At 40.0% G+C, this 26,571-nt stretch overlaps 1 protein-coding gene across 17 annotated transcripts in view; it reads left to right on the top strand.

Annotated features, from left to right (window-relative positions):
- Ptk2 (protein tyrosine kinase 2) overlaps positions 1-26,571 on the top strand; it is a 212,388-nt gene that overhangs the window by 122,546 nt on the left and 63,271 nt on the right. For 5 of the 17 annotated variants that reach the window (XR_012909536.1, XR_012909535.1, XM_075959480.1 and 2 more), the window contains 6 exons: positions 6,969-7,052; positions 8,112-8,138; positions 14,465-14,521; positions 15,769-15,789; positions 16,814-16,911; positions 25,799-25,883. Coding sequence is in view for 11 of the 17 variants with exons in the window: in XM_075959480.1 (XP_075815595.1) it covers positions 6,969-7,052; positions 8,112-8,138; positions 14,465-14,521; positions 15,769-15,789; positions 16,814-16,911; positions 25,799-25,883 (372 nt within the window). In the remaining 6 variants the exon portion in view is untranslated. The remainder of the gene's footprint in view (positions 1-6,968; positions 7,053-8,111; positions 8,139-14,464; positions 14,522-15,768; positions 15,790-16,813; positions 16,912-25,798; positions 25,884-26,571) is intronic. The other 12 variants (XR_012909540.1, XR_012909537.1, XM_075959490.1 and 9 more) reach the window with 4 other exon arrangements.

Raw genomic sequence — 26,571 nt, 5'->3', positions numbered from 1 at the left:
CTCACTGTTATCCTCCTTCCTAAACTTCCCAAGGGTTGGAATTACAGGCATGCACCACCATGGCTCTGATGCTTAATTTAAACTCTATCTAGAATTTAAAGGGGTAGGATGGAGAGCCCTTCCCTAACTTTAGAGTATTGCTAATTAGTACGTAAGTTCATTTGGGCCAGGCCTGGTGGTGCACACCTTTAATCAAGTACTTTGGGGGCAAGGGAAGGTGGATCTCTTGAGTTTGAGGCTCCTCAAACAAAAATAAGTTCCAAGATAGCCAGGGCTACACAGAAAAACTTCATCTTGAAAAAAAATGGAAGCAAACAAACAAACAAAAAACACGACAAAAAGAAAAAGTTTATTTGGGAGTCAGATGTGTGCCATACATCTACAGTCCCCATTTCTCAGGGTTGAGGCAGGAGGATTACAAGTTGGAGGCCAGCCTCCAAGAAGCTTAAATGAGGCTGTGTGTGTGTTTGTTTGAGCTGGATGTGTAACTTAGTAGAACACTTACCTGGCGTGTGCAAGGCCTTAGGTTTAATACCTGGTGTTGCCGGAGAAAAGTTCATTGTTGTAAATTTTGTGCTTTATGATGCATTATTGGTGATACATGCAGAGTGATAAGCATTCACTATTATTACAGGTATAATCTGAGAACCTGGAAAACTAGGAATTATTCTATTCATGGTGGTCACAATAAAATGTTCTGACCTGGCAGGTTAATTTAGGAGGAACTCTGTGATCTATTGAAGCTTCTGTGTCTCTGGCATTGAGAACTGCTCTGGCTGGTGATAAGGGCAAGACTGATAAGAGCCGGTTGTGGTGGCGCACGCCGGTAGGATTTGCTGAAGGAGGCAGAGGCAGGAGGATCACGAGTTCGAGGCCAGCCTGGGCTACACATTATAAAAAAAAAAAAAAGACTGATAAGAGTAGCCCACCCATGTTGCTTCTTGTTCATTCTACCATCTTGATGTCATTAGAGTTCGGCTTGCTTCTAATGATGACTTAGGGTGGCTCTTAATCACATTGCTTTTCTCTGTGGTTCCTGAAGGGTCTCAAGCACTCAGAGGTTATAGAAGCAAAGAAATACCAACATCTTAGAAATAGTATCCTGGGTGAGGGGCGGAGATGAGGACTGTTCATGCGTCACCTGGCATTGAACTCCATGATTTCGTATGTGGGAAGTTGTACAGAAGGACTGGTAGACATGCATTGGATGGCCTGAGCCACTTTCCCTTTCAACGCGCTAAGCAATGAGAACTTCAGTTTTTACAAGTAGTCCTTGCAGATCTGCCTCTTCAGCCTTGTGAAGTTTGTTTCTTGTCTTCCCCAACAGCTTTCATACCAGGAGAAGTATGAATTACTATACCAGAGTATTTTAAACAAAAATGCATTTCTGTTCCTACAAAAGTGTGTGTTTTAGAGTAGGCAGTGCTTACGTGTTCTTGATTTACAAACCTTAACCTCCTGACTAAACCATTGCAAACAGTAATTAACAAACTTTAATATAGATTGCAAGCATCATTTCACTATCAAACAAATACTGCTAATGTGGAAGAATAGGAAAAACCTCAAAGGAGTCTTACCTGAGAGCTTCTCAGTTGATAGTGCAGTTAGTAACTGCATAGAATTATGGGTTAAATTCAGACTTTGTGTTTCGAGATAAGCCATAGCAGTAGATAGATACTATCAAATTCCAATAGTGTGTTTTGTCTTTAAGGAATTTCTTTAAATATTTTATCATGCTATGTTTCAAGTATATACAAAGAGAGAAGACAGAATTGTGAAATGATTTCCCACATACTCATCACTCACATTCAGCAGCCAAAAGCTTATAGTCAGTATTATTTCACCTTTGCCTCTGTCTCTTTTCTTTTTTTTTAAAGATTTATTTATTTATTATGTATATAACATTCTGCCTCCATGTATGCCCACACACCAGAAGAGGGCACCAGATCTCATTACAGATAGTTGTGAGCCACCATGTGGTTGCTGGGAATTGAACTCACGACCTCTGGAAGAGCAGCCAATGCTCTTAACCACTGATCCATCTCTCCAGCCCCTGCCTCCATCTCTTACATATGCCTGTAATCCTGTTATTATTCCAAAGCAAATGGTTTCCAAGCTCATTTCCCTCTCAATATAAAAACATTATCAGGGGCTGGAGAGATGGCTCAGAGGTTAGGAGCACTGGCTGCTCTTCCAGAGGTCCTGAGTTCAATTCCCAGCAACCACATGGTGGCTCACAACCATCTGTACTGACATCTGGTGCTCTCCTCTGGCATGCCGGCATACATGGAGGCAGAATGTTATATACATAATAAATAAATAAATCTTAAAAAAAATTATCAGGACCCAGTGTATGTAAATCCCTTATCACCCATCTTTCTGCTCTGTTTTTATCCAGTCAAAAATGAAACAATACATTCTTGTTCAGTTTTCTTCCCTGACTCTTCTGTCGGTCAGCCAGGCCCTCCTATTGTTTGTTTGTAATGTTCTAGTTTTAATTCTATTATTGTAATAAAACACTGACTAAAAGCAGTTTAGGGAAAGAAAGGGTTTATGTGGCTTATACTTCTACGTTATAGCCCAATACTGAGGTAAGTTAGGGCAGGAGCTCAAGCAGAAACCATGTAGGATGCTGCCTGCTGGCTTGGTCATGTTCATGTTCACCTTACTACCTAGCAAGTTATAGGTCACTGGTGCTACATCTGCAACCCTGTCACCAAAAATAAATAAATAAATGGAAAGTGACCGGTGGATTGGGGCCTAGCCAGTCTCAAACACGTCCTTTGTAATGTTCTCTGTGCATGGCTCACCTGGTATTGGAAGCTGTTGACATGCATACCTTGGCCACAAAGGGACAGCATGTAAATTTTATTGCCACTCCTTCCTTTATTTGGTTGGAATACTTTACTTTACAAACTTAGGGAGTTTTCCTACTTGAGAGACAGGAAAACAGCTTTTAATACGTGTGCCAGTTTGATTTGTTGTTTGTTTTTAGAGACAGGTATCACTGTTGTTCTGGCTGTGCTGTTGCTCACTAAGTAAAGCAGGCTGACCTTGAACTCACAAATACCCTCCTGACTTAGTCTCTAGAGTGCTGGAAGCACTCACCCTGACTGTGATGGATGGTTTTGTCAACTTGATATAATGTAGAATCACCTGGAAAGAAAGTCTTAAAGAAGCATTATCTGTGTCCTGTTGGCCTGTGGCATTCCTGTGAAAAACTATCTGAATTATGTTCATTGAAGTAGGAAGGCATGTCTTTTGTAGGCAGCAACATTTCCTAGATTTGACTCTTGAATTGGATAGAAATAGAGAAAAGGAGCTAAGCAGTATGAGCATGTACAGATTCATTGTATCTTTGTTCTTGACTGTGGATATGAGCATTGCTGCAAGTAGTTCCTGCCTTGACTTCCTACAGTGATGAACTGTAACCTGGCATTGTAAGATAAAATAACCTTTTCCCCTCAATTGCCTTTTATAAGAATGTTTTATTTCATGTTTTATGTTATTTATTTGAACAACAGAAATGAAACTAAGACAGTATGATATCCCATCCAAACTCCTCCTTTCCTGAACCCCAGCAGGATTCTCCTCTGAACGCCCAGTACATCTTTACTGCTAGATGCCTTACTCACTGGCCACTCTTCATGGCAAGGGTGCAGTGCTGAGTCTTTGGACTACTTGCTGTCAGTCTTTGTACCTTTCTTGTGAGATCTTTGTCTTTTTATGACTTAATTAAGCTTGTGCCTTTCTCTCCCCCTTTCTCCCTCGCCCCTCTATTGTGTTTTTGTTTTTTTTGGGGGGGGGGTTGTTTTTTGAGACAGGGTTCTCTGTGTGACAGCCCTGGATGTCCTGGAACTCGCTCTGTTGACCAGGCTGGCCTCTAACTCACAGAGATTGACTGCCTCTGCCTTCTTGAAGTGCTGGGATTAAAGGCATGTGCCACCACCACTACTGGGCCTTTGCTGTTCTCTTAAGCCCAAATTCAGTGTGTGGCCTGCCTGCTTACCAGCTACTCTTAGGAGTTCAATGAGCACTTCATGCCTAGCACATTGGAGTTGAATCCTGGTGCCCATGCAGAGTTGTGCTTGGGCCTCCACAGTTATTTAGTGGCTTCCCGCTCTGTTGGCCCTCTCCCTATCCTTCCAGTTTAGTGCATTGAAGATCCTGATTGTCTCTACTTTGCATACTTCTCCTGTTTACTTCCTCATTCTCCTTGATCCTTGCTCCCTTTGTCTGCTCCCAGGAAGCCTGTAAAGTGAGATAGCTATGGCACAGATACCTCCATTCCTTACTTCCTTTATGTCACTCAGAGTAAAAGACGGAGCCTGAGCATTAGCTATCAGATCTATATTCTCTAGTGCTCACTAACTGCCATCTCCCACATCCTCAAAATCTGTCAACTTGTTCTGTCTGATTCTTTGCTCCTTGCCAGTGACCTCTTGGCCTCTGCAGAGATGTGGCCTGAATGTCTGCTCTGTACCCTGTCTGTGACTGCTGCTATGGGCATGCCCACTTCCTATTCTCTTAGATGTCTTTGCAAAATGATTGCTCTATTGAAAGTTTCAGATCTACACAAACTCACCCCCATATTTCTTCTGTTGTGTTTGCCCTCATAGTGCTTGCATATGTATTGGTAGTTTGCTTATCTTTCTCCTTTATAAAGACTGAAATTCACGGCTCTATTTTGCTTAACACTCTTATATTCTACACAGTATGTCTAATTCATGGTAGATGTTCAAAGCCGGTAACAAAAATTATTATCATCTGTAAGTTAATAAACCTTAAAACTCTGTGTTTTTATGAAGCAGGTTAATCTCGGTATTACTCAAGAAACACATTTTTAAAACTGCTTGTTTTAAGTCAAGATAAAGAATATTAACATTTTAGGAATAAAGTATGAGAGAACTGGAAATAATTAGACATGGGTAGTGGTCACATGGCCAGGGCCTCTTCCCTCAGCTCTTCACTGGAGGGAACTTTGACTCTTCAAGATGTAGAAATTGTCAGTGTGAGAGCAGTGGAGCTGGTGTCTGAACTCAGGCTGCTAGGCTACTTAGGTTTTTATTTTATTTTTATCTTTTTATTTATTTTATTTTTTTTTAATTTTTTATTGAGAAAAGAAAAGTTTCCGCCTCCTCCCAGCCTCCCATTTCCCTCCCCCTCCTCCCGCCCTTCTCCCCCTCCCCCACTCCTCTCTCCCTCCCTCTCCAGTCCAAAGAGCAGTCAGGGTTCCCTGCCCTGTGGAAAGTCCAAGGTCCTCCCCCCTCCATCCATGTCTAGAAAGGTGAACATCCAAACTAGCTAGGCTCCCACAAAGCCAGAACATGAAGTAGGATCAAAACCCCGTGCCATTGTCCTTGGCTTCTCATCAGCCCTCATAGTTAGCCATGTTCAGAGAGTCCGGTTTTATCCCATGCTTTTTCAGTCACAGTCCAGCTGGCCTTGGTGAGCTCCCAATAGATCAGCCGCACTGTCTCAGTGGGTGGGTTTTTATTTATTTTTTTTTTTTTTTGGATTTTCGAGACAGGGTTTTTCCGTAGCTTTTGGTTCCTGTCCTGGAACTAGTTTTTCTAGACCAGGCTGGCCTCGAACTCACAGAGATCGGCCTGCCTCTGCCTCCCGAATGCTGGGATTAAAGGTGTGTGCCACCACCGCCCAGCTAGGTTTTTATTTTTTATCATATATTCTTAGAGAATGGTTCTAAGAATTGTGAGTTGAAAACATAGGTATTATTTATTCAAATTTAGTTTATTTTATGGTAGCTTTGTTTGTATTTTTTTTATTTTTTGTTTTGCTTTTTGATATAGGATCCTATATAGTCCTGATCCTTCTGCCTCCAGTGCCTCCACCTCCAAAGCTGTGGGATTGTAAACATGCACCACCATATCTGGCTTCAGACATCATCTTTTGTAGTCAGAAAATAATTCTTAAAACCAGGATGTTAATACTGACAAATGTGTCGCCTACAGTCCATACTATTTCATTGCAGTAATATCCTGCAAAACTCTTCAATTCTGACCCTCCCCTGTCCCACCTCAGTCCATAAACCACCCAGCATCAAATGGAGCGTTTTGTTGTCTAGCCAGAGCCATCATGTAGGAAGTCCAGAAACTGAGAATGGCTTTTCATACCAAGTACTAAGATGAATTAGTTGGTAACTGTCGCTGTAATCAAATCATGACACTTGAAAATTACTGCTAGCTAGTACATTTCAGTTGATGACCAAACTGTTTTTAACCTTCATTCTCCATGGTCCCACACTTCAAATCAAGACTGTTACTAATGGCACCCTGTGCCTCTGTACACTGTCTTAAAGGCTCGATTCTGATATGTACGCTCTACTGCTGTTGCTCTACTGTGTTGCTACTCTGTGTCTTCACTGTTTTATATAGAGGGTGAGTCCCTCCAGTAAGGTTTGAGCACTTGGATGGGTAAAGGAGCAGATATATGGCAGCAGCTTTGCAGCTTCTGCAGTTGATAATCCTCATTACCTGTTTATGTTAAAATACTCCAGATCATGAGCACTGACTGTAACTGCTCATAAAGCTGTTACAGTTTTCTAAGATTTCTTTTGCTATGGATAGATGTTAAATATTAACAAACATACAGCTTGTTATTTACCCTTAAATTATTAGTCTTTGTTTTTTTGTTACTGTCGTCCCCCCCCCCCCCTTTTACTTTGTTTTACCTATGTTATTTTGTTACTTGACTAGCCTGGAAGAGCTCCTAGCTGTTCCTTATTTGTTCTTTCTGCATCTATCTAGTGTTAATCTTTAGTAAAAACAAATAATTTTTTTAATCTACAAATCAATGATAGTAAGAAGTAAGGTATGCCAATGGTCTAATAAAAGCAATTTAATTTTGTATTTGTTCTTATAGATATAGCTTTAAAATTAACTGGTTGTTTTTTGTATTGAAATAATTTGTTTCTGTTTTTCTCTTTCTTCTCTTGCCTCTTTGTAAAGGAGTCAATCACTGCCAACATAAAGTTAAGAAAGCTAGGCGCTTTCTCCCTTTGGTCTTCTGTTCCCTTGAACCTCCTCCAACCGGTACTGCACTACACTGCACAGGCTTTCCTGTCAACCAAGGCACTGCACAACACTAACTAGCTAGATGCTTTTAGATTGTCCCAAGCAGTTCATAGCCATACTGAATATCTGTGTATGTGCTGTTCACTGTCCAGAAGTGATAACTTGGGGGACAGGTTTTATGTCCCATAATTGACATAATTTGGGCCACTTTCTTAACAAGATGACCTTTTATTGCCCCTTTGCTGGCTTTTATTTAAATGCATGACAGGGCAAGAAGTAGCTTCCTGGTGGCGTTTCTCTCGTCTTGGTTTCCTACAGGGTTTGTCAAGACCTGTTTCTGGCCTTGTGAATTCCCTAATGTAGCATGTGGGACATGTTCCATATGAGCCCTGGGTGTCTGCATTCTGTGCTCTGGGAGGCCGATCTTCAGCAATGCAGCATAGATGAGGCACTGCCTGTGCCATTTGGAGGGTTTCTAGTAAAGCAGTGATTTTGTTGTTGTAATTATTAAAACAATATGTTTTTCAAAATGTCTGAAAAATTAGTAGTTTTCTATGAATTCAAATGGGAGGCTGAATTGTCATCAGATCCTTGAGAACTACACTTGCCCTTCATAGTAGTGTGGGCATGGCCTGCATCTATCTCGGAAACTTAAATCCACTACCTTACCTCCTGGTGGCCCTTTTACTTACATGGTAATAATGAGTTTCATGTCACTTGTATCTAAAAGATACAAATGGTCCTTAAGGAAAGTAGAAGCCTATTTCGCATTTAATAATGAAAGGCAATAAAATTACTTTTGCCTAATATGGTAGAAAGTAATTAAGCTTTGCTATTCTCCTGTGTAACTGTGTACAATATGTTGGCAGCTTAAAATTTGGCTTAATGGTCTTCAGCTCCAGTAAACACACTAGTACAATTTTTGTTATCTTGTGAATGAACCTCGGGGTGAGTTTGTTATTTTCTTAAGCTTTGATTTACTTGTCATTTTAATAGTGTGTTTCCTTCTCTTCTCTCCTACCTTCCTGTCTCTCCTACCCTCTCTTCCCTACTTCTCCTTTCTTTGCATGCCACCAGGATCTGCAGATGAAATTAGTGGGGACGGTAATATTTATTTTCACATTCGTGTTAACTGCTGTGAGATAATCATGTGGTGCATGTATAATAACTTAATTTATGAGTGAGGTATTAAAAAGGAAAGCCAGTGATCTTTAACAGTTGTTCAACAGAGATAATTAGGAAAGTACTAGCAATAGTAATGATTGCTGTTTTTCCACATTTGATGATATTTTAAAATTACATTTAGTGTCAGGGTTCTCATTTGCTTTGTGTTGTTTCTGCACAAAATGAGGTATATTCATTCCAGAAAATTAAGTTACATAAACTAAAATCGAGGGAAATTTGTACTTTTCGTTTTGGTTGAGTGACAGAATACCTTCAGTGGAAATTTTTACTCCTATGTGTTTAGAGATGGAGATGCAAACCTACAGAGAGTGAGCAAACATTCTGAAGATTCTGCAGTTTGTAATTAACATAATTCCAGGAAAGGTTGTGTTCCTTGTGGAATTTGAAGATATTGTGGAACTTCACTTCTGGGGTACTCTGTGATAGTCAGGTATCAGCTCCTGTTGCTCTTGAGTGTTTCTTGTGGTTCTAGACCACCTGCCATCCCTCCTGTACCTTGTCAACCCACATAGTTCACAGATGGAGACATTGACCAGCAGAAAGAGACCAGAGGTAGGCCTTGGGCTCTAAGCTAGGCTTTTTCTACTTTTCTATTCTGCTTTCTCTGCCTCCCCAGGAGAAAAGGCCCCTGTAGTCATTGGGAGGATTCCTGCTAGGCACAGATGCAGATGACTATAAACAAGCAGTGATTACCACAGATGGATACATTGCAAGCATTTACATAAGCTTTCATCACACTTCAATTTCATGGTACTGTGTTAGCCAGAGCAAGGCAATGCCCCATCTTGCAGGGAGTAGCGAGTTGTAGTCTTGGTTGGGGTCTATAAAACACTAAGGCCCACCTGTTCTAGAACTGCCACTTGAGGTAACAATGTTTTTATGCTTTTAATCATTGAGGGAAATTTTTCAAAAGAGAACTAGCACTTAAAGCATCAGAATTTTATGAAACTCAAACTAGAGTGTCCGTAATTAAAGTTCTTATAGAACACAGCCTCTCCTATTTTTTTGGTGTGGTACCTGTCTGCCCAAGGTATGATTTGAACAGCAAAAAACAAACAAACAAACAAAAAAGCTGTACTTCTTACCACAGAAGTACAGTACTAAAACATTTCTTCTTCCTTGGCTTCTTACAGACAAAGTATTCCAATTCTTAGTGTAGTCATGTAGTTGGTTAAGATTTTGAATAAAATGGCCTTGTTGTGGCTTTTAGAAAAAGACTGCTTTGTACTGTTATATGGTTTCTTCAGAGTTTATGACACATCTGTTAACTTGGCAGGATAAGACCCTAAGGTTGATTAGTCTTCCCAAATTACCTAATTGAGCCAGCCTGTGGTGGTATTAGTACATAGGATTAATGGCTCAGCGTAGATACACACAGGCACATACACACATGTACAAGCCACCTTCCAAGGCCCAGGGGCATCAGGAAAGCCAGTCAAGAGAACAGTTCTCGAAGTTTTGGGTACCTGCCTGCTACAGCAGACATTCCTGCTGGGGATTAGAAAGAGATAGGACCAGAGCTGTATGTCCTGCCACTCACCAGGAATCAGAATTTAGTTCTCTAGACCCAAGGACAGCATTCATGCTGCACCACTGCATCCCTTGTAAACACCAGGCAAGCCCAGTCATGTAGCTCCAGGGGTGTGTGTGCCGGGGTATGAGCCTATGATGCCACTGGTGAATATTGTCAGTTTCAATAGTGGCTTTGTCTCCTTTTACTGGGCTGTCACATGAGAACTTGTCTCTCATTTTCTGAACTGTGATCTTCTTATTCATAGTGTGACACTGAAACATACAAATTATAATAATATTCCCAAATTTAGAAGTTCCTGTTTTTATAATACTTATTTTTATTTATTTTTCAGATTTATCTTATTTTATCTTATTTTTGAGATAGGTTCTTGTCCAGCCCATGCTGGTGTCCAACTTGCTCTGTAACCACGGATAACATTAGCATTGAACATCTAATCCTTATGCCTTCATCTTCTAAATGCTGGAGTTACACATGTGTGCCACCCTGCCCAGTTTCACATGGTGATGGGGACTAAACTTGGGGCCTTATGTATGCTTGGTATACCAACTGAGCTATGTCCCCAGCCTTCTTTTTTTTTTTTATTTATTTGAGTCTTGCTGTATTGCTCATGTTGGCCTTGAACTTCTGGATTCAAATTATTGTCCCACCTCAGCTTCATGCACAGCTGAAATGACAAGTATATATACCTGACTTTTGAACCTTGAACTTACAGGCTGATGATCCCAAAATTGTCTACCAGTTTACAGGTCTGATGAACTTCAGTGTCCCTGGAGCGAAATTTTGCCCCAAAATATGTATTTTAATAGCCTTAGAGCACAGGATTGTCTGATCTCACAAGTATAAGTCCAAATACTTTTTTGTTGTTTTTGTGTTTTTGAAATAAGGTCTCTTTTATGCAGCTCTGGCTATCTTCAAACTCACTTTGTAGACCAAGTTGGCCTTGAATTCACAGAGGATCCACCCGCCTCTTCTTCCCAAATTCTGGAGTTAGAGGTGTATGCCACCATACCTGATTCCAAACCCTTTGAAAGGTCAACATCTTAGAGCCAAAGCTTTGTGTCACAGAGCCATGTTGAGACCCACCCACCTCCTGAGTTTGTGTGTGAGAACAGGATCTGATGAGAGCTCATAGCATTCAGCATTTGTCAGCCTTTCCCAATCAACTTACATGGAAAATATGGATCCAGCTTCCTTTTTTCCTCCTTTTCTTTTCTTATTTTGGTGCTCAGATCTCCAAACTTTTCTTTTTTTTTTCTTTTTTTGTCTTTACTCTGTTTTTCCTGTAATGCCGTTTTTGAGGGGCATTTTCTGGCTGGCCTCCGCAGCTGCCCAGGGATCTTGAACATGTAAATCACCTGCATTACCAGTTACACTGTCCCACACTCCCTAAAGATACAGACTTTTACCTGGTTTCTACTTCTTCCACAGTAATCTCTGTATGAATCAATCCATAAAGCAATACACAACTCTCATAAGTCCTCAGATTTTGTGTAGAACTCAAATAACATTTTAGGAAATACACAAATCCTTTCTGTTTTGATGGTTTTGAGATGAGGTCTCACTCAAACTCTTGAATGATCCTACTGCCTTTATCTTCCAAGTGAGCCACTACACCAGGCATATACAGGCTCTGTGGTTTTGTTGTTTAACTGAAATGTAGGCAATGTTATTTTCCCAAATCCATATTGATACTAGCCTGCTTTTTAAAAGCCATTTCCATTTCTTGCCTTCTGAATTGTTTCAAGGTTAGTATCTCCTGGGGATTTTATGAGCTTGTCTTGGAAGCACTTGAGTTGAATGAGGACTGACTGAAAGGTTCTGCAGACAAGAACTCTTTACCTTCAGGTCCTTAGATAGCCCTCGTGAACAACAGCATCAGAAGTGCCTGCCTTTTCTCAATGCCTGTTACCATCGTCTCCTCCTTTCATCATAACCCCATAGGTGCATGCTGCTGTCTTGAACACATGAAGGCATGGCTGTGGCATAGGCAGGTAAACTGATAGATACAGAATGCTCTGCTGCATGCTGTCTATGCTTTTCTGAATAAGTTTCTCAGGTCCTGAGTGTGTACTGTCTCACTGTGTTGCCACCATGCAGTCATCCTTATTGCTTAGCACATAGCTCCTGAGCACCTGCTTTGTGCCAGGCACTGTGCTAGATGCTGAGGCACCGAGGAGAATATGTATAGTAAGGCCCTGCTCTAGATAGGCGGGCAGATAAGTGTTGAGGAAGCCAACTAAGGAGGTAGTTAAAGGATGACATTAGGGAATTAAAAACAAGGAATAGGATTAATTAATTTGAGGAAAATTTTGAAGCAAGGGATGGTAGCAGAAACCAAAACTGACTGTGAGCCTATGTGAGCTTTAGGACATAGTAATGCTCAGGTGAGGTTGTTGCTGTTGGTGACATCTTTCATTCAAACAGTAGACTCCAGTTACCTGAGAGGATTGACTTTGGAATGAGCGTGCTGTGATCTTCTGCTACCTGAGAAGTTGTGCTGCAGTGACCTTGGTGCATTCAGTTTATAGGGTACTGTGGTGATTAAGTCTGCTATATTTTGAGAAAAAGAATTGACAGAGACCCATCTGAGTAGGGTGTCATTTCTACAGTCTCAGCTATTGCAGTAGAATCCTTTCCACCATGGTTATTAGAGACGCATGAACAGCTCTCTCCACCCTCTTTTATAGACTGTCTTACACAAATGCAAAGTGGAAGGCCTACAGGGGCAAGTCTCTGAGAACTCAGTAAAGGAGACAAGAGGAGAAGGTAGAAGGTGACTTCAGATTCATTAAAACTTTGTATTAGGGACTGTAAACACTGACTGCTTGCTCTTCCAGAGGACAGCTTCAATTCCCAGCGCTTACATGGTGGCTCACAACCGTTTGTAACTACAGTTCCAGAATCTGATGCCCTTTTCTGGCCTCTGTGGGCACCAGATATGTATATTGTACACAGACATACATGCAGGCAAAATATCCATATACATAACAGTTTCAAAAATTAAATTAAGCTGAGCGGTAGTGGCTCATGTCTTTAATCCCAGTCCTCGGGAAGCAGAGGCAAGTGGATTGTTATAAACTCGAGGCCGACCTGATCTACAGAGCGAGTTCCAAGACAGCCAAGGCTATACAGAGAAACCCTGTCTGAAAAAAGCAAAAAAGAAAAAAGAAAGTTTTTTTTAAAAAAAAAACAAAAAAACTGGGTGTGGTGGCACACACCTTTACTCCCAGCAGAGGAAGGTAGATCTACATGAGTTTGAGGCCAGCCTGATCTACAAAGTGAGTTCCAGGTCAGCCAGGGCTACATAGAGAAACCCTGTCTCGGAAAACAAAACAAAAATTTTGCTTTTAAGTTTATATATACACTGCTTATAAACAAGTGAAAATAGTACTTCCATCTGCCATCTAGGACTTAGGAGAGTGGATTTGTTGATAGTGGTTTTTTTTTAATCCCTAGCCAGACTTTTTTTCTTTTAATTTTTAACTTTTAATCCCTTTTAATACTGACTACACATTCAAAACTGCATTCTTCCCTTTAGAGCAATGGTTCTCAACCTTCCTAATACTGCAATCCTTTAATACAGTTCCTCATGCTGTGGTGACCCCTCAACCATAAAATTATTTCATTGCTACTTCATAACTAATTTTGTTACAGTTATGACTTATAATTACCTGAAATATGACCCCTGTGGAGGTGGTGACCCACAGGTTGAAAACCACTGCTTTAGAGGTTTGATGGCTGTGATTATCTTGTTTGTTGTAGTGCATGCAATGGCTAACATCCTCATCACTGGAAAGAATGTGCTTTCTGGCATTCCCTTGACTGGTGTGCTTTTGACCTCGGTGCATGAGAGTGGTGCACTTGGAACTCTTGGGTTCAGTGCAGGTGTCAAGCCAGCACTGGGAAAGCCTTGTCAGCAGCTTGGCAGGTCTATTTAGCTGCCTTCACAGCACTGGTGTTGCTCAGCAGTGGCAATTTTCTCTACATGAGTGTTCTTTTTAACTTTCCCAGTATGGTCATGGTAGGTTAAGTTGCTGCATTTACCCAAAGGAATTATGGTAAGCCTGGGCAAACCTTATCGCAAACATAACTCAGTTTAATATGCTGTTTGTTTATTCTTATTCTTTTTATCAGATCTTTTGCCTGGGTAAAAAGGCACCAAAAGATAAATTGCTGGAATGTAGTTTCTTTAACCTAGATAGAATAAATGCAATAAATCAGCCCAGTATAGTCTCCTCAGTAACTGGGTCACTGTATGTTCTCTGAGAAGAAACTGACCGTTGACCTTGCAGGATAAATGGAGCAAAGTGGACTTTGAAGACACCTGTCTCACTTGTGAATTCACATCAGGCCACAGTGTGGTACATATGTACATTTGGTGCAGTTGAGGGAGAGCTCTAGGTTAAATAGACATCTCCTTTGAATTTTGTAGTGCTTAATTCACATATTCCTGGTCTTCACAAGGACTATTAGCCTATTTGCCTTCTGATAAAAAAGTTTGTTTGATGATATAAACAAATGTATGTGATGACATTGGGCCACATTGACCCTTTTTTTCCATAATTACATGTGAGCAAAATCTAAATTCTAGTTTTCTGAGGAGACATTTGCACAGTGTGGGTTTGGGACACAGAATCCTGCTGCTTGAATTTATGTTAAAGGCCAAGTGGTCAAGCATTTGAGTTCACCTAACCTGTCTGTTTTCTTCCAGAGACAGATGACTACGCTGAGATTATCGATGAGGAAGACACATACACCATGCCCTCAAGTGAGTAGGCTGCTTCTCACAAAAGCTTTAGAAGAGCACATCTGTCATCTGAGCACCTAACAGAAATGTTCTTTCAGCTTTTGGGTAGAAGTCTGTATACCTCCCTTAAAGTCAGAAGCCTGAAATGCAGTTGCCAGAAATAATTTCTTTCAATTAATTGTAGAATTTTCATGACCTCATTTTTTTGGTTCTATGATAATGTAGCCTTCACTGATTATTTTGCATCTATAGAAAATGAGTATTATTTCGAGTTCAGATGTGCATATGCTCAGACTGAGTGGTGTTACTTTAAGTTCAAAAGTGTATTCGCATACATTGTGTGGCTTGCTTTTCTCCTTGAATTATCCTCATTGCCATTCACTAGTAGAGACTAGCCTTCCATCTAAGCAGCACACTGGAAGGAGCTTGCACAAAACTGGACAGCACAACACAGAACCCTTTATGGCCTATTCCAGCTTGGAAAAGCCAGCATACTCTTTTTTCCCAGTGGCTATGCACCTTATTGGTAGAAGAAAATCTACATGCCCCAGACCCTGCTTGGGAGTCTGTTGTCCTCATATCTTGAATTAGATAAGTCCTTAAATTTTCACTTTGGTGTAAAAATCAATCAATTAGTTAATTAAAGGCCACATCTAGGCCTTAAGAATTAACTTGGAGTCCAAATTACCTGATTTTATGTATTAAAAAAAACCTACTTTTTTTGAAATTCTGTACTTTTCTTGTTGAATATTTTTAAAGTGTTCTCCTGTGGATTTTCTGTATGCATTAGGGAGACATTACCAAAACAAAGAGAAAACAGACAGGCCTCTGAGGCTTGTACTTCTCTGTGCATGTCCACCTGTCTTTCAAGAGTCCCTTTAACATCTGTACAGGAACTGAGATGAATACATAGGTTTGGGTTGCCAGTAGCAACTTGGAAAATCAGTTCAACTTGGGTTTGCTATTTTGACTAGCCTTTAGTCATTTCAGAGAATCCACATTTGTGTTTTGTTACTTATAATAGACTAGGAAATGCAAATATCTTTTATCCAGAATTATGAAATACCTATTTAAATGTCTTTGAGTTAATGCGAAGATGTTTAGTTGTTATATGTGTTTCGTTCCTTTTTTATTCATCTGTGCTTAAAATAATTAAGTAAATGCTATTGAAATGTATTCTCCAAGTTTGTTGTTGTTAACCTAATTGCTACTAGCAATTTCTAAGCAAGGTCTTCCACTTTTTTTTTCCTCTCTTAATTGCAATACAGAAAGCTATGGAATAGATGAAGGTAACAGGATCCTTTGACATAACTGCATTTGCTTGCAATTGCCACCATGGAGTGATACGGTGTTTCAGTTTTAGTTAATATGTTTTCAAACTTGTCATTGGTTTACTCATACTGTTAAATCGATGGAATTATTAGCTAAATTGATTTTAAAGAGGAAGGAAAACAGCTGTCTAAAACTTGTGCGATCTATTGGATTTAGTTGTCTGACACAGGAGTCCGTTAACTCTTATCTGTTGTGTGGCTCATGCCACAATTGGAACACATGTAGGGTGGCATGGGGTGATTCTCATGCTTGAAGTGACCTAAGACTAAATGGCTAATCTACCTGAGTTTGGTTTTTCTGTGTTCCTAGCAGATATTTTATTTCCATGTGCCTCAGCAGTCTGCTAAATAACTCACTGTAACTCATCATTTGGGAATACATACTCTCAAACATTTGTGCTGGTATATTCAAGTCAAAGTCATCTAATTTTGAAATTAATTTCTAGAAACTGCCTCTTTAAACTCTTTTAGCTTCATAAATAATCTAGAGATAGGATTATAATGAAGTGGAAAACTCTTAAACTTTTAAAATATAGTTTACTCCTAACAGTTTAATGTTGCTTCCATACTTACAAATTTCAGTTATTTAAAAAATAATTGCTTTGAATAATTTTATAGTCTTCATATATTAATATCTAAACCAGTAGTGATTATTAATTAAGCATATAATTAAGTATTTAGAGCCATTATTTAGAAAGTTATATGATACCAAATAAATCAGATTCCTAAGCACATTATGGACTTAAAAAAAAACTACATTCAGCCAAACTCATTGTTTGGTAGTTCTGCTAACGCCATAACTGATTGATTGCTGATAGTCTTTAAGATAATGTTTAAGAGAGTTCCACTCTTTCAAACATTTTTATGTTGGTATGCTGCAAATGAAAATGTATTCATGAATGTTAATTAGACAAATGTATCGTGCTATACCAACATTTGGAATTCTGTGCCTGTTTATATATGTGTGGGTCGTGTTTTTCAGCCAGGGATTATGAGATTCAGAGAGAAAGAATAGAACTTGGACGCTGTATTGGAGAAGGTCAGTTTGGAGACGTACATCAAGGCGTGTACCTGAGCCCAGTAAGTCCTTTTGACTACCAGAAATCAAGACTGATTTTTTGATTGTTTAAGTATATAAGGCTAGTGTTTACAAAATTGCGCAACAACTTACCACAGTCAGTTTTAAAACTCTTTGTTCACTTAAAAAACTTGGTACCCGTCAGCAGTTACAGTTCACACTACACATCCCTCCTAGTTCACACTACACATCCCTCCTAGTTCACACTACACATCCCTCCTAGTTCACACTACACATCCCTCCTAGTTCACACTACACATCCCTCCTAGTTCACACTACACATCCCTCCTAGTTCACACTACACATCCCTCCTAGTTCACACTACACATCCCTCCTAGTTCACACTACACATCCCTCCTAGTTCACACTACACATCCCTCCTAGTTCACACTACACATCCAGTTCACACTACACATCCCTCCTAGTTCACACTACACATCCCTCCTAGTTCACACTACACGTCCCTCCTAGTTCACACTACACGTCCCTCCTAGTTCACACTACACGTCCCTCCTAGTTCACACTACACATCCCTCCTAGTTCACACTACACATCCAGTTCACACTACACATCCCTCCTAGTTCACACTACACGTCCCTCCTAGCCTCTGGCAGCCACTTGTTCCCTTTCTGCCTCCTGGGTGCCTCTCAGTTTCCCTGTTGAGGGACTATTTCATATAAATGGAATCCTACAGTATGCCTGCTTCTTCCTCTTTGTTGCCTTATAATATATATTCCTTTGCCTAGATGAACCGCCTTTTAATTATCCTTTTTTAAAATAATTTATGTGTATGAGTGTTTTGCCCGCATGTATATATGTGCATCATATACTTTACTGGTGTCTAAGGAGGTCAAAAGAGGATGTTGAATCCCCTAGAACTGGAATTACAGACAGTTGTGAGCTGCCTTGTGGGAGCTGGAAATTGAAGTTGGATCCTCTGGGAAAGTAGCAAGGGTTATTAGCCAGTGAGCCATCCCTCCAGGTCCCATTCATTTATCTATTTTCTACTTACTAAACATCTAGGTTGTTTCTACTGTTTGGTTATTAAATGCTGCTATGAACAATAATATGTGGAACTTCCTCATATAGTAATTATGTTTAACTTTTTATCTACCAGTTTTCCAAAGCACTCTTTATTTTACATATCTCCTAGCCAGTATCTCCATAACTTCACTAGTGTCCCTCATACTTCTCTTTTTCTTTCTAGATTGATGATTTTTAAATTATGTTTCAGAATTATTTCAGTATATACTTCTTGAAGAAACTTTTTCTTTCTTTCTGGTTTTTTTTTTGTTTTTTTTTGTTTTTTTTTTTTTTTTGGTTTTTCGAGACAGGGTTTCTCTGTGGCTTTAGAGCCTGTCCTGGAACTAGCTCTGTAGACCAGGCTGGACTCGAACTCACAGAGATCCGCCTGCCTCTGCCTCCCGAGTGCTGGGATTAAAGGCGTGTGCCACCATCGCCCGGCAAGATGCTTTTTTTCATAGAGCCTCCATAACTGCCCTTTTAAATATCCCTTACCCAGGTATAAGGGAATGCTTCTTTCCTGTTCCATCATGTAGTTGGGTGTTCTGCTTCTGATGCCTTTCCTGTGTTCTTAAGTTGGATTACAGGATACATTGTTTACAGTTCTAGTTGGCAGTATAAACCTGGGAGAGCTGGTCTTAAAATGAGGTAGACTAAAGTTTCATGCAGAGGCCCATTTTATTCAGAGCATCAAACAATTTATATTCTGAAGGTTAAGCAGAATCACACAAATAAGGTGTTCAGTCCCGAGGATAAGCCACATGTGACAAAAACATGTTTTTCCATAGAGGTACATAATACCAACAGCTGACTGTGATTTGAAGAAATGAAGGTTATAAAACTTGTCTTATTTTCTTAGAGTTTTCTCACAAGCACCCAGAATTTTCACATAGCTCTATTCTTGTACTGTGTTCCATCACTTTATTATACATTTATCTATTTTCTTTTTTCCGTTTCAAAAAACCTATTTCTGTATATATTTTCATTGTCTTAACTCCACCTTTTGAGGATAAAATACAGCAAAAGGAAGCCTGGGTCTTAATTGGGTAGAAGACCTAAGCTTAGACATGGCTCTGCCTGTCTGAGGTGATAGGAAATGAGACTCATGAATTTCTGTTACCAAATCAGGTGGGCTGCCTTTTCCTTTTACAGCTGCTGATGAGTAGATTTTCAGACTTGTTTCTCACCTGGCACACACCACAGAATTGGTGAACTCCTTCCTTGTCGTCTGCCACACCCCCTTTTTTCCTTTCTGTACTGTCAGAGTTTGGATCTAGTGACTTGGACATGTTAGGGAAATGCTATATTCCTGAGCTACATTTCCAGCCATCATTTTGTTTTTAAAAATGAATCTATCTTAGAGCCCGGCAATGGTGGCACACTCCTTTAATTCCCAGCACTTTGGAGGCAGGCAGGTCTCTGTGAGTTTGAAGCCAGCCGGTCTACAGTGGAGAAAGTAAAGGCTAGTTATTCTAAGGCCAAAAGACAGTAAATATTCTCAGTTCTCACTTCTTTGTGGAAGTCTTCAGGGTGAGGCCCACACATTAGAAAGAGCAGCCTTCAATGTTAACTCACTGGTGGAAGAGGTGTGGAGGGACACACCTGACATCCTAGCACTTAGGAAACAGGGCAGGAGGATTGTGAGATCAAGGCAGCCTATTTACATAACAAAATGAAACTTTGTCTGTCTGTCTGTCTCTCATTCTCTCTCTCTTTAAGCAACCAAAAAATTAAACTTATTCAAAACAACCTCACAAAAACATTCAGAAAAATATTGTCTCACTTCTAATTCCCTCATGATCTATTCAAAAGGGAACATAAAATTCACCCTTACCAAGTGCTGTCTAAAGCTCTGCTTACATCCTGCCACCTTAAAAATAATCTTGTGCCTTCTGGTGGACTCAGAAAGTAAGTGGCTCCTCTCTGTGAGTCTAGGTTCCCAGGGAAAGTAAGGACAAAAGGTGCTAGTCGAAGGTTAGCATGTTAGTGTCATAAAGTTGTAAGGCACAAGGTAAATTAGCTAAGTGTTTGAAAATAGTGAACAGAGGATCTCCCTCTAGACAGAGTTTTCCCGTCCGGGCAGCCTCTTCTCAACCACAAGAAAGTCTTACTTTTAATTTTAAATGCTTGATTGATAGCTTACTACTAACTAGCTCTTACAACATAAATTAACCCATTTCTATTAATCTATGTATTGCCACATGGCTCGTTGCTTTACCTGTTGTCCAACATATCTTGCTCCCTCTGTGTCTCCTGGCAACTCCTCTGACTCTCCCCTTCTTCCCATCATTCTCAGTTTGACTCTTCCCTCCTAACTTTAGCCTGTTCAGTTACTAGCTAGTCAGTTTCTTCATTAAACCAATCACAGTGACAAATCTTCACAGTGTACAAAAGGATTATTCCACAGCATTTCCCCCCTTTTGTCTAGTTAAGAAGGAAGGTTTTAACTTTAACATAGTAAGATTATATACAACAAAAGCAGTTATCAACTAAGAATTACAGTTACAATATCCAGTCTATTTTTATTTATCAAAATTAGAGAAAATATTATCTATCTTATTTTGTTGCATCTTAAGTTTTATACTTAATTTGCTGTCTATCATTACTAAGGAAAATTGTAAGTTTAACTATTTAGTCTTTAACTCCATCAAAGACACCAGAAGGATGAAATGTTACCTAATGATAAGGGACATCAGGCTGCCTAGACAGTCACCCAAAGTTCCTCTGCTACATCAGGGCATCCAGCTCTGGCCTATTGGCCTAGCATAGCTCACAGTCTTTCCTGTAAAGCAGGGAATTTTGAAGAACTGTCTTTCCTTGGTTTTTTGAGATGGGCTTCTTTGTGTAGCTTTGTAGCCTGTCCTGGAGCTCACTCTGTAGATCAGGCTGGGCTAGAACTCACAGGGATCCACCTGCCTCTGCCTCCTGAGTGTTGGGATTAAAGGTGTGTACCATCAACACCCGGCATGTCCTTCTTTATCTTTGCAAAGTTCATATCTTGCATCTTGCTGGGCCAGTTTGAACAGTAACTGTCAGCAATTGAGGCAAGGATAGTTTCTTTACCCATATAGCTAGCTTTTACCATAAAGGAAACAAACTCCATACAGAGTTTCTTTGATGCCCATCATCTTCTCTGAAGTAGATTGGTGCTTCGAGAAGCAGGCATATCTCACTGTCATGAAAAGTCTTCGATTATTAAACATATTAAATGCTGTATTCAGTAATTCTTTGAAGTGTTTGAAGACCATCTATCTAAATATATCTGTGTGTAACCTTGAAAACATATCTAACGTGACTATAATTTTGACTATTATAGATGACTAGTAATCTGTATTTCTTAATTATTATATTTTTAAATGAGCTGCATAAACACAATACCTTAAACAAGAGTAGAAATGTACATATAGTATAACAAAATTAACTTTAAATTTGTATTAATAAGCCAAAATCCTAACCGTTATATAATATTTAAGATTAATAGTTCTAAATGTGGTACATTTACACAATGGAATACTACACAGCAGAAAAAAATGACAGCTTGAATTTTGTGGGAAAATGGATGGAGCTAGAAAACATTATTTTGAGTGAGATAACCCAGACACAGAAAGATAATTATCATATGTGCTCACTCATAGGTTTTTTGTTTTTTTTTTTGAGACAGGGTTTCTCTGTGGTTTTTGGAGCCTGTCCTGGAACTAGCTCTTGTAGACCAGGCTGGTCTCGAACTCACAGAGATCCGCCTGCCTCTGCCTCCCCAGTGCTGGGATTAAAGGTGTGCGCCACCACCGCCCGGCTTCATAGGTGGTTTTTAAACATAAAGCAACAGATTGCCAGCCTACAAACCACAATCCTAGAGAACTTAGACAACAATGAGGACACTAAGAGAGACTTACATAGACCTAATCTACATGGGAAGTAGAAAGTAGAAAAAGACAAGATCTCCTGAGTAAATTGGGAGCATAGGGACTTTGAGGGAGGGTTCAAGGGGGGAGGGGAGCAGAGAGAAATGTAGAGCTCAATAAATATCAATAAAAAAAATTGAAAAAATAATTAATAGTTCTTTTTTGGATTAAAGTAGATTCAGTAGTCTACCCTTTTATCCTATCATTTCTATATCCCCCTTTTCATTTGAGAAAAAGATCCTAGAACCTAACTTCCCTTGTTTAACTTTTTTCCTGATCATTACCAATAACAACTTGTAACCAACCTCCCTTACATAATAAGCATCTATAGCACATCTTTTGGGAATGTGGGTATTATTTTCTAGGCTACTTTCTCTTATTTGGGGGCACTGGCATCTTAGCAGATTCCTGAGAAAATTCAGAATAATGCTTAAGTCTTGGCTAGAATAGTTTGTGAGGCTGTACCATCTCAGGCAGAAGCCTTCAAGCTTATATGGATGCATAACTCGAAGAACACTGCAACAGAGGCATTTTCAGATGCTGGATCACCTGGCTCATCCATTTTCATTGGTGCTTGGTCCCTTGTTCTTAAAATACATAAAACTTATGTGGTGTGCAAAAGTCAGTTAAAGAGGATTTTTCTGTTTTATGTTTGAGCAGGTAAAATATGTGTTATGTGTCTTGTAGTTCTTGTAGGTTTTTTGTTTCTTAAGTGTCTGTACCCAAGATTTCAGGGAGTCTTCTGCAACCAGACCTGATTTTCTTTAACCCAGAATGAATCCACAGCTTCTCCTTTCCTGTGGAAATAAAAGCATAATTTTTCTTCCAAAGCAGCCTATCTTTTGACTTTCATTTTGAAGTCAAAACATTTTTTAAATATATAGGTTGATTTAATCTAGCACTTTTCATAATCCAGTGTGTTTTAACAGTTATTGTTCATTTGTTAGCATTCAGAAAATTCAATGACAACACAGTGATACACAGAATACAAACTCTATGTATTTCCCATCTTTATGACTTCATTCATTCATCCATTCATTCATTCAGTATACAATGTTCTGTCTGTGTGTATGCCTGAAGGCCAGAAGAGGGCACCAGATCTCATTACAGATGGTTGTGAGCCACCATGTGGTTGCTGGGAATTGAACTCAGGACCTTTGGAAGAGCAGGCAATGCTCTTAACCACTGATCCATCTCTCCAGCCCGACTTTATTCCTTTTTAAAGAACTTTGTTATTTTTAAGCATTTTCATATGATTGTCTGTATCTACTCTTTCTCCCAAGTTTATGTATATTTTTAAACACTCTATAATATGTTTAGAGTTTTTCTTTCTTTTTTTCATCTGAATCTCTCTTTATTGAGTATCTGTAATATTTTTTCTGACCACGTGAGCCTTTAAAATGTTAAGTGGTGTCTCTGCTTTGGCGGCTGACTCTACCACGCTTGATTCCCTGACAGTCTAGCTTCATGGCAGAGGTACCAACACAAGAGCCACATTTACTGCCCCAATTCTGGGGAGCTTTTGGGTCTATGCTGCCACTGAGTAGTATTCCACCTGCTGCTTATAAATCCCATTTAAGTGTTTGATCGCAAAACCTCTTTAAAGAACCACCTAGCACTGAGTCAGGACACAGTCTCTTAAAGGAGCTGTGCCTCTGATTGCCACTAGCAAACAGCCTACTCAAGAAAAAGCAGTTACCAAGAAGCCGAGTTTGATTCGTGTGTGTGTGTGTGTGTGTGTGTGTGTGTGTGTGTGTGTGTGTTTAGTATCCTCTTTTAAGCTTTGTCAGGTCTTATGGGGAAATTCCAGTCCCACATTGAAACATCTTTTGTAGGATTTCTGTTCAACCAGCAGCTTCCAAATAAATACACTGAGGCTTATATTACCAATGTCTGACTGATAGCTCAGGCTTATTCCTAACAACTCCTACAACTTAAATTAACCCATTTCTGTTAGTCTATATTTTGTCACATGGTTTATGGCTTTACCTGTCCTTCAGCATGTCCCATCACTGAAAAGGCGTGAAGCTCCTTTTTTCCTCAACTCTCTTAAATCCAGTTCTTGCTGCTTGTAACTGATACTTTTGGTGACTATGAGTTGCCCTGAATCACTTTTTAAGTAGCTGTCCTTCTACCAGCATGGGCTTGGCACCTACTATGCCTTCTAGCAGCTGTTGACTCATGTTCAGCACACAGGACCTGGGTCCGAGTAGTCCATTCTCAAGAAAAAAATAGCAGTAGTCCAATGGGAAACCTACAGAGATCACAGAAATACTCAGAGCTGACCAAGGAAACCAAACACAGACCACATAGAGGAGATCAGATAGCACAGTTCTCTTCACACCTAGCCATTTTTAGGAAGCAAGAGGCTGTAGACGGATTCAAAGAAGGATTCACAGCAGCACTATATCATGGCCTTCGTCCTGAAGTGTGCCTCTGCCTGGGTTATTAATCTACATTTCATAGGATGATGACAGGAGTTAGGCAGCAGAGACAGTGAGACCGAGGTGACTTGGCATTTGTAAAGTCCTGTTTACTCCACTTTTATTTCCTCTTCTTTTTTTTTTTGCTTTGCTTAATGACAGAAAGTGAGGCCTATTACATATAGTAAGGTAAATAAATGGTTTTATCAAATACAATATCTATCTGCCCATGCTCATCCATACCGTGTCCTTGGTTTGCTCAAAACAACAGACCATTTCTTCCCTTCTTTTTTCTCTTAAGCTCTTTCCTTTGAACTTATTGAAGACAAACTTTGGATTCTAGAGCTACACATTTTCTTGGATTTTCTCCTGTTCTGTAGGTCATGCCTTCCTAGTCTCCTTTACCATTATTTCTTCTTTCTCTGACTTTCCCATTGCTGTAGAGGTGCAAAGCACAGTCCTGACCTGCTGTCTCTTCTAGCAATGTATAGTCTCAAGGACTTGGACTGTCCCTAAAGCCTTTTGTGTCTCAACAACATCCCAGCTTATCACTTTTAGAAACCATTAACTTCTGATTTTTCCTTCCACATTATTAGTTTCTCTGGTCAAAACCTGAATTCACTCTTTCCTGTCACTACAAGGGCCACTTTTGCCCAACTTTGAGGGAAAAAATCCAAATGCCCAGTCCTCCTCCCACCTCCACTGCTGCCCACTGTCCATTCCACCAATAGCCTTTCACATCACTCTCCATGCCTCACCTCACCTTCTGTATCATCTCTCAGCAGCAGATGGAGCCAGAGTGCCCCTTCCAAACCCAAATGATCAGAACCACAGGTTCAGTTATGCACAGTGGCTCCTGCTTACACTCTGCTTACATTCTGGGCACTGGAGAGGCTGCTGCAAGAGTGCTACTCATTTGAGGCTCACTCTCCTATCCCACACCTCCGTCTAGCTCCCTGTCTGTGTTTCTACACTTACACACACTCTGCTGCTGAAGCCTTTGGTACACTGCCCCCATCCCCAATTCCCTTGAACTGCATGTTCACCATTCCTTTAATAACATGTAACTTCCCCTCGGTATGACTAGCTCTATCTTCTCAGGATCTTTGTCTTCCTTTCATCTGTTTAGTGAAGTGTTCCTTGTACAGCTGCCACCACTTTGTCCCCCACGTTTTGCCTGATCTATTCCTTTCTGCTAAAATGCATTTCTAACACATTGTGAAATGACTGACTTTATCTTTGGTGTTTCACACTGGAATGCCAGCTGACCCAAAGCAGGGACCCTTGCATCTGTTTTTCACTGGTACATACATAAGTGACTTACCTGTGGCGTTTCACATGCATGTCCATTTTACTCTGGAATTTTTTTCAGTTAAAAATACAGAATATTTTTTAACTCACTCATTTTATAGTTCTAGTTCTTTCTGATCATAAATCCACAGTTACAAAGCAAATGGGTGTGGGTGTGTGTGTGTGTGTGTGTTGACTAATACAGAGAACTTTTTGCATGTATGTATGATTCTATAATTTCCCTGACACAGGAGAATCCAGCTTTGGCTGTTGCAATCAAAACATGTAAAAACTGTACTTCGGACAGCGTGAGAGAGAAGTTCCTTCAAGAAGCCTGTAAGTTCTTTGAAACTTTTGTGCAACTCCTTCTGACTTTTTTCCTGAATCCAGCTGTCTTTGCAAGAAAGTTGCTTTCACTTTATAAGGCATCATTACTCACCTTGCTGATTAATGTCCAGATTTGTCAAGTTTCCACAGGCAGACATGTTTACATGTAGAGGAAGGTGGTACATGCTTTTTATTTGCTTCCTGTAGCATTTAGCATCTTGGAGTTGATACTTGCGCATAAATCACTCTAGCCTAGATCTTGGCAGGCACCATGAGTACAGAGGTAACCAAGACAACACAGTTCTGTCCTGATAGAGCCCATAAGCTATAGATGAGTCAGGATCATGACTAGCTTCCTGCCCTACAGAGTCAGACCGAAACCCCAGGAGAGGCTTCCTATGACAGCCTCCTGAGTGAAATTTATAAAGAATTGATTCTCCCTACCACCCTCAACCCTCTGGCCTAGGTGTGTTACATCCCAGTTGTAAGGCTGTCTCAGATGAGCTATGCATTATGGGCCTTCTCTCCTGAAAGAACAGTGGTGGGAAGTAGGATCTTATCTAGCATGTCCATATCAAGCACACTGATGTTCATTCTCTTCTCTTAGGGTTTCTGCATCTTATCCTTTAAGTCCCTGCCTCCTGCCCGCTACTGTCACCCATAGGACCACATTCTGCTCCTCAGAGTTCATGATTAA

Source organism: Microtus pennsylvanicus, chromosome 2, assembly GCF_037038515.1.
Source record: "Microtus pennsylvanicus isolate mMicPen1 chromosome 2, mMicPen1.hap1, whole genome shotgun sequence".
Classification (NCBI taxonomy): domain Eukaryota; kingdom Metazoa; phylum Chordata; class Mammalia; order Rodentia; family Cricetidae; genus Microtus; species Microtus pennsylvanicus.
The sequence above is the reverse complement of the archived record's forward strand: the minus strand, read 5'-3'. Positions and strand labels throughout refer to the sequence as shown.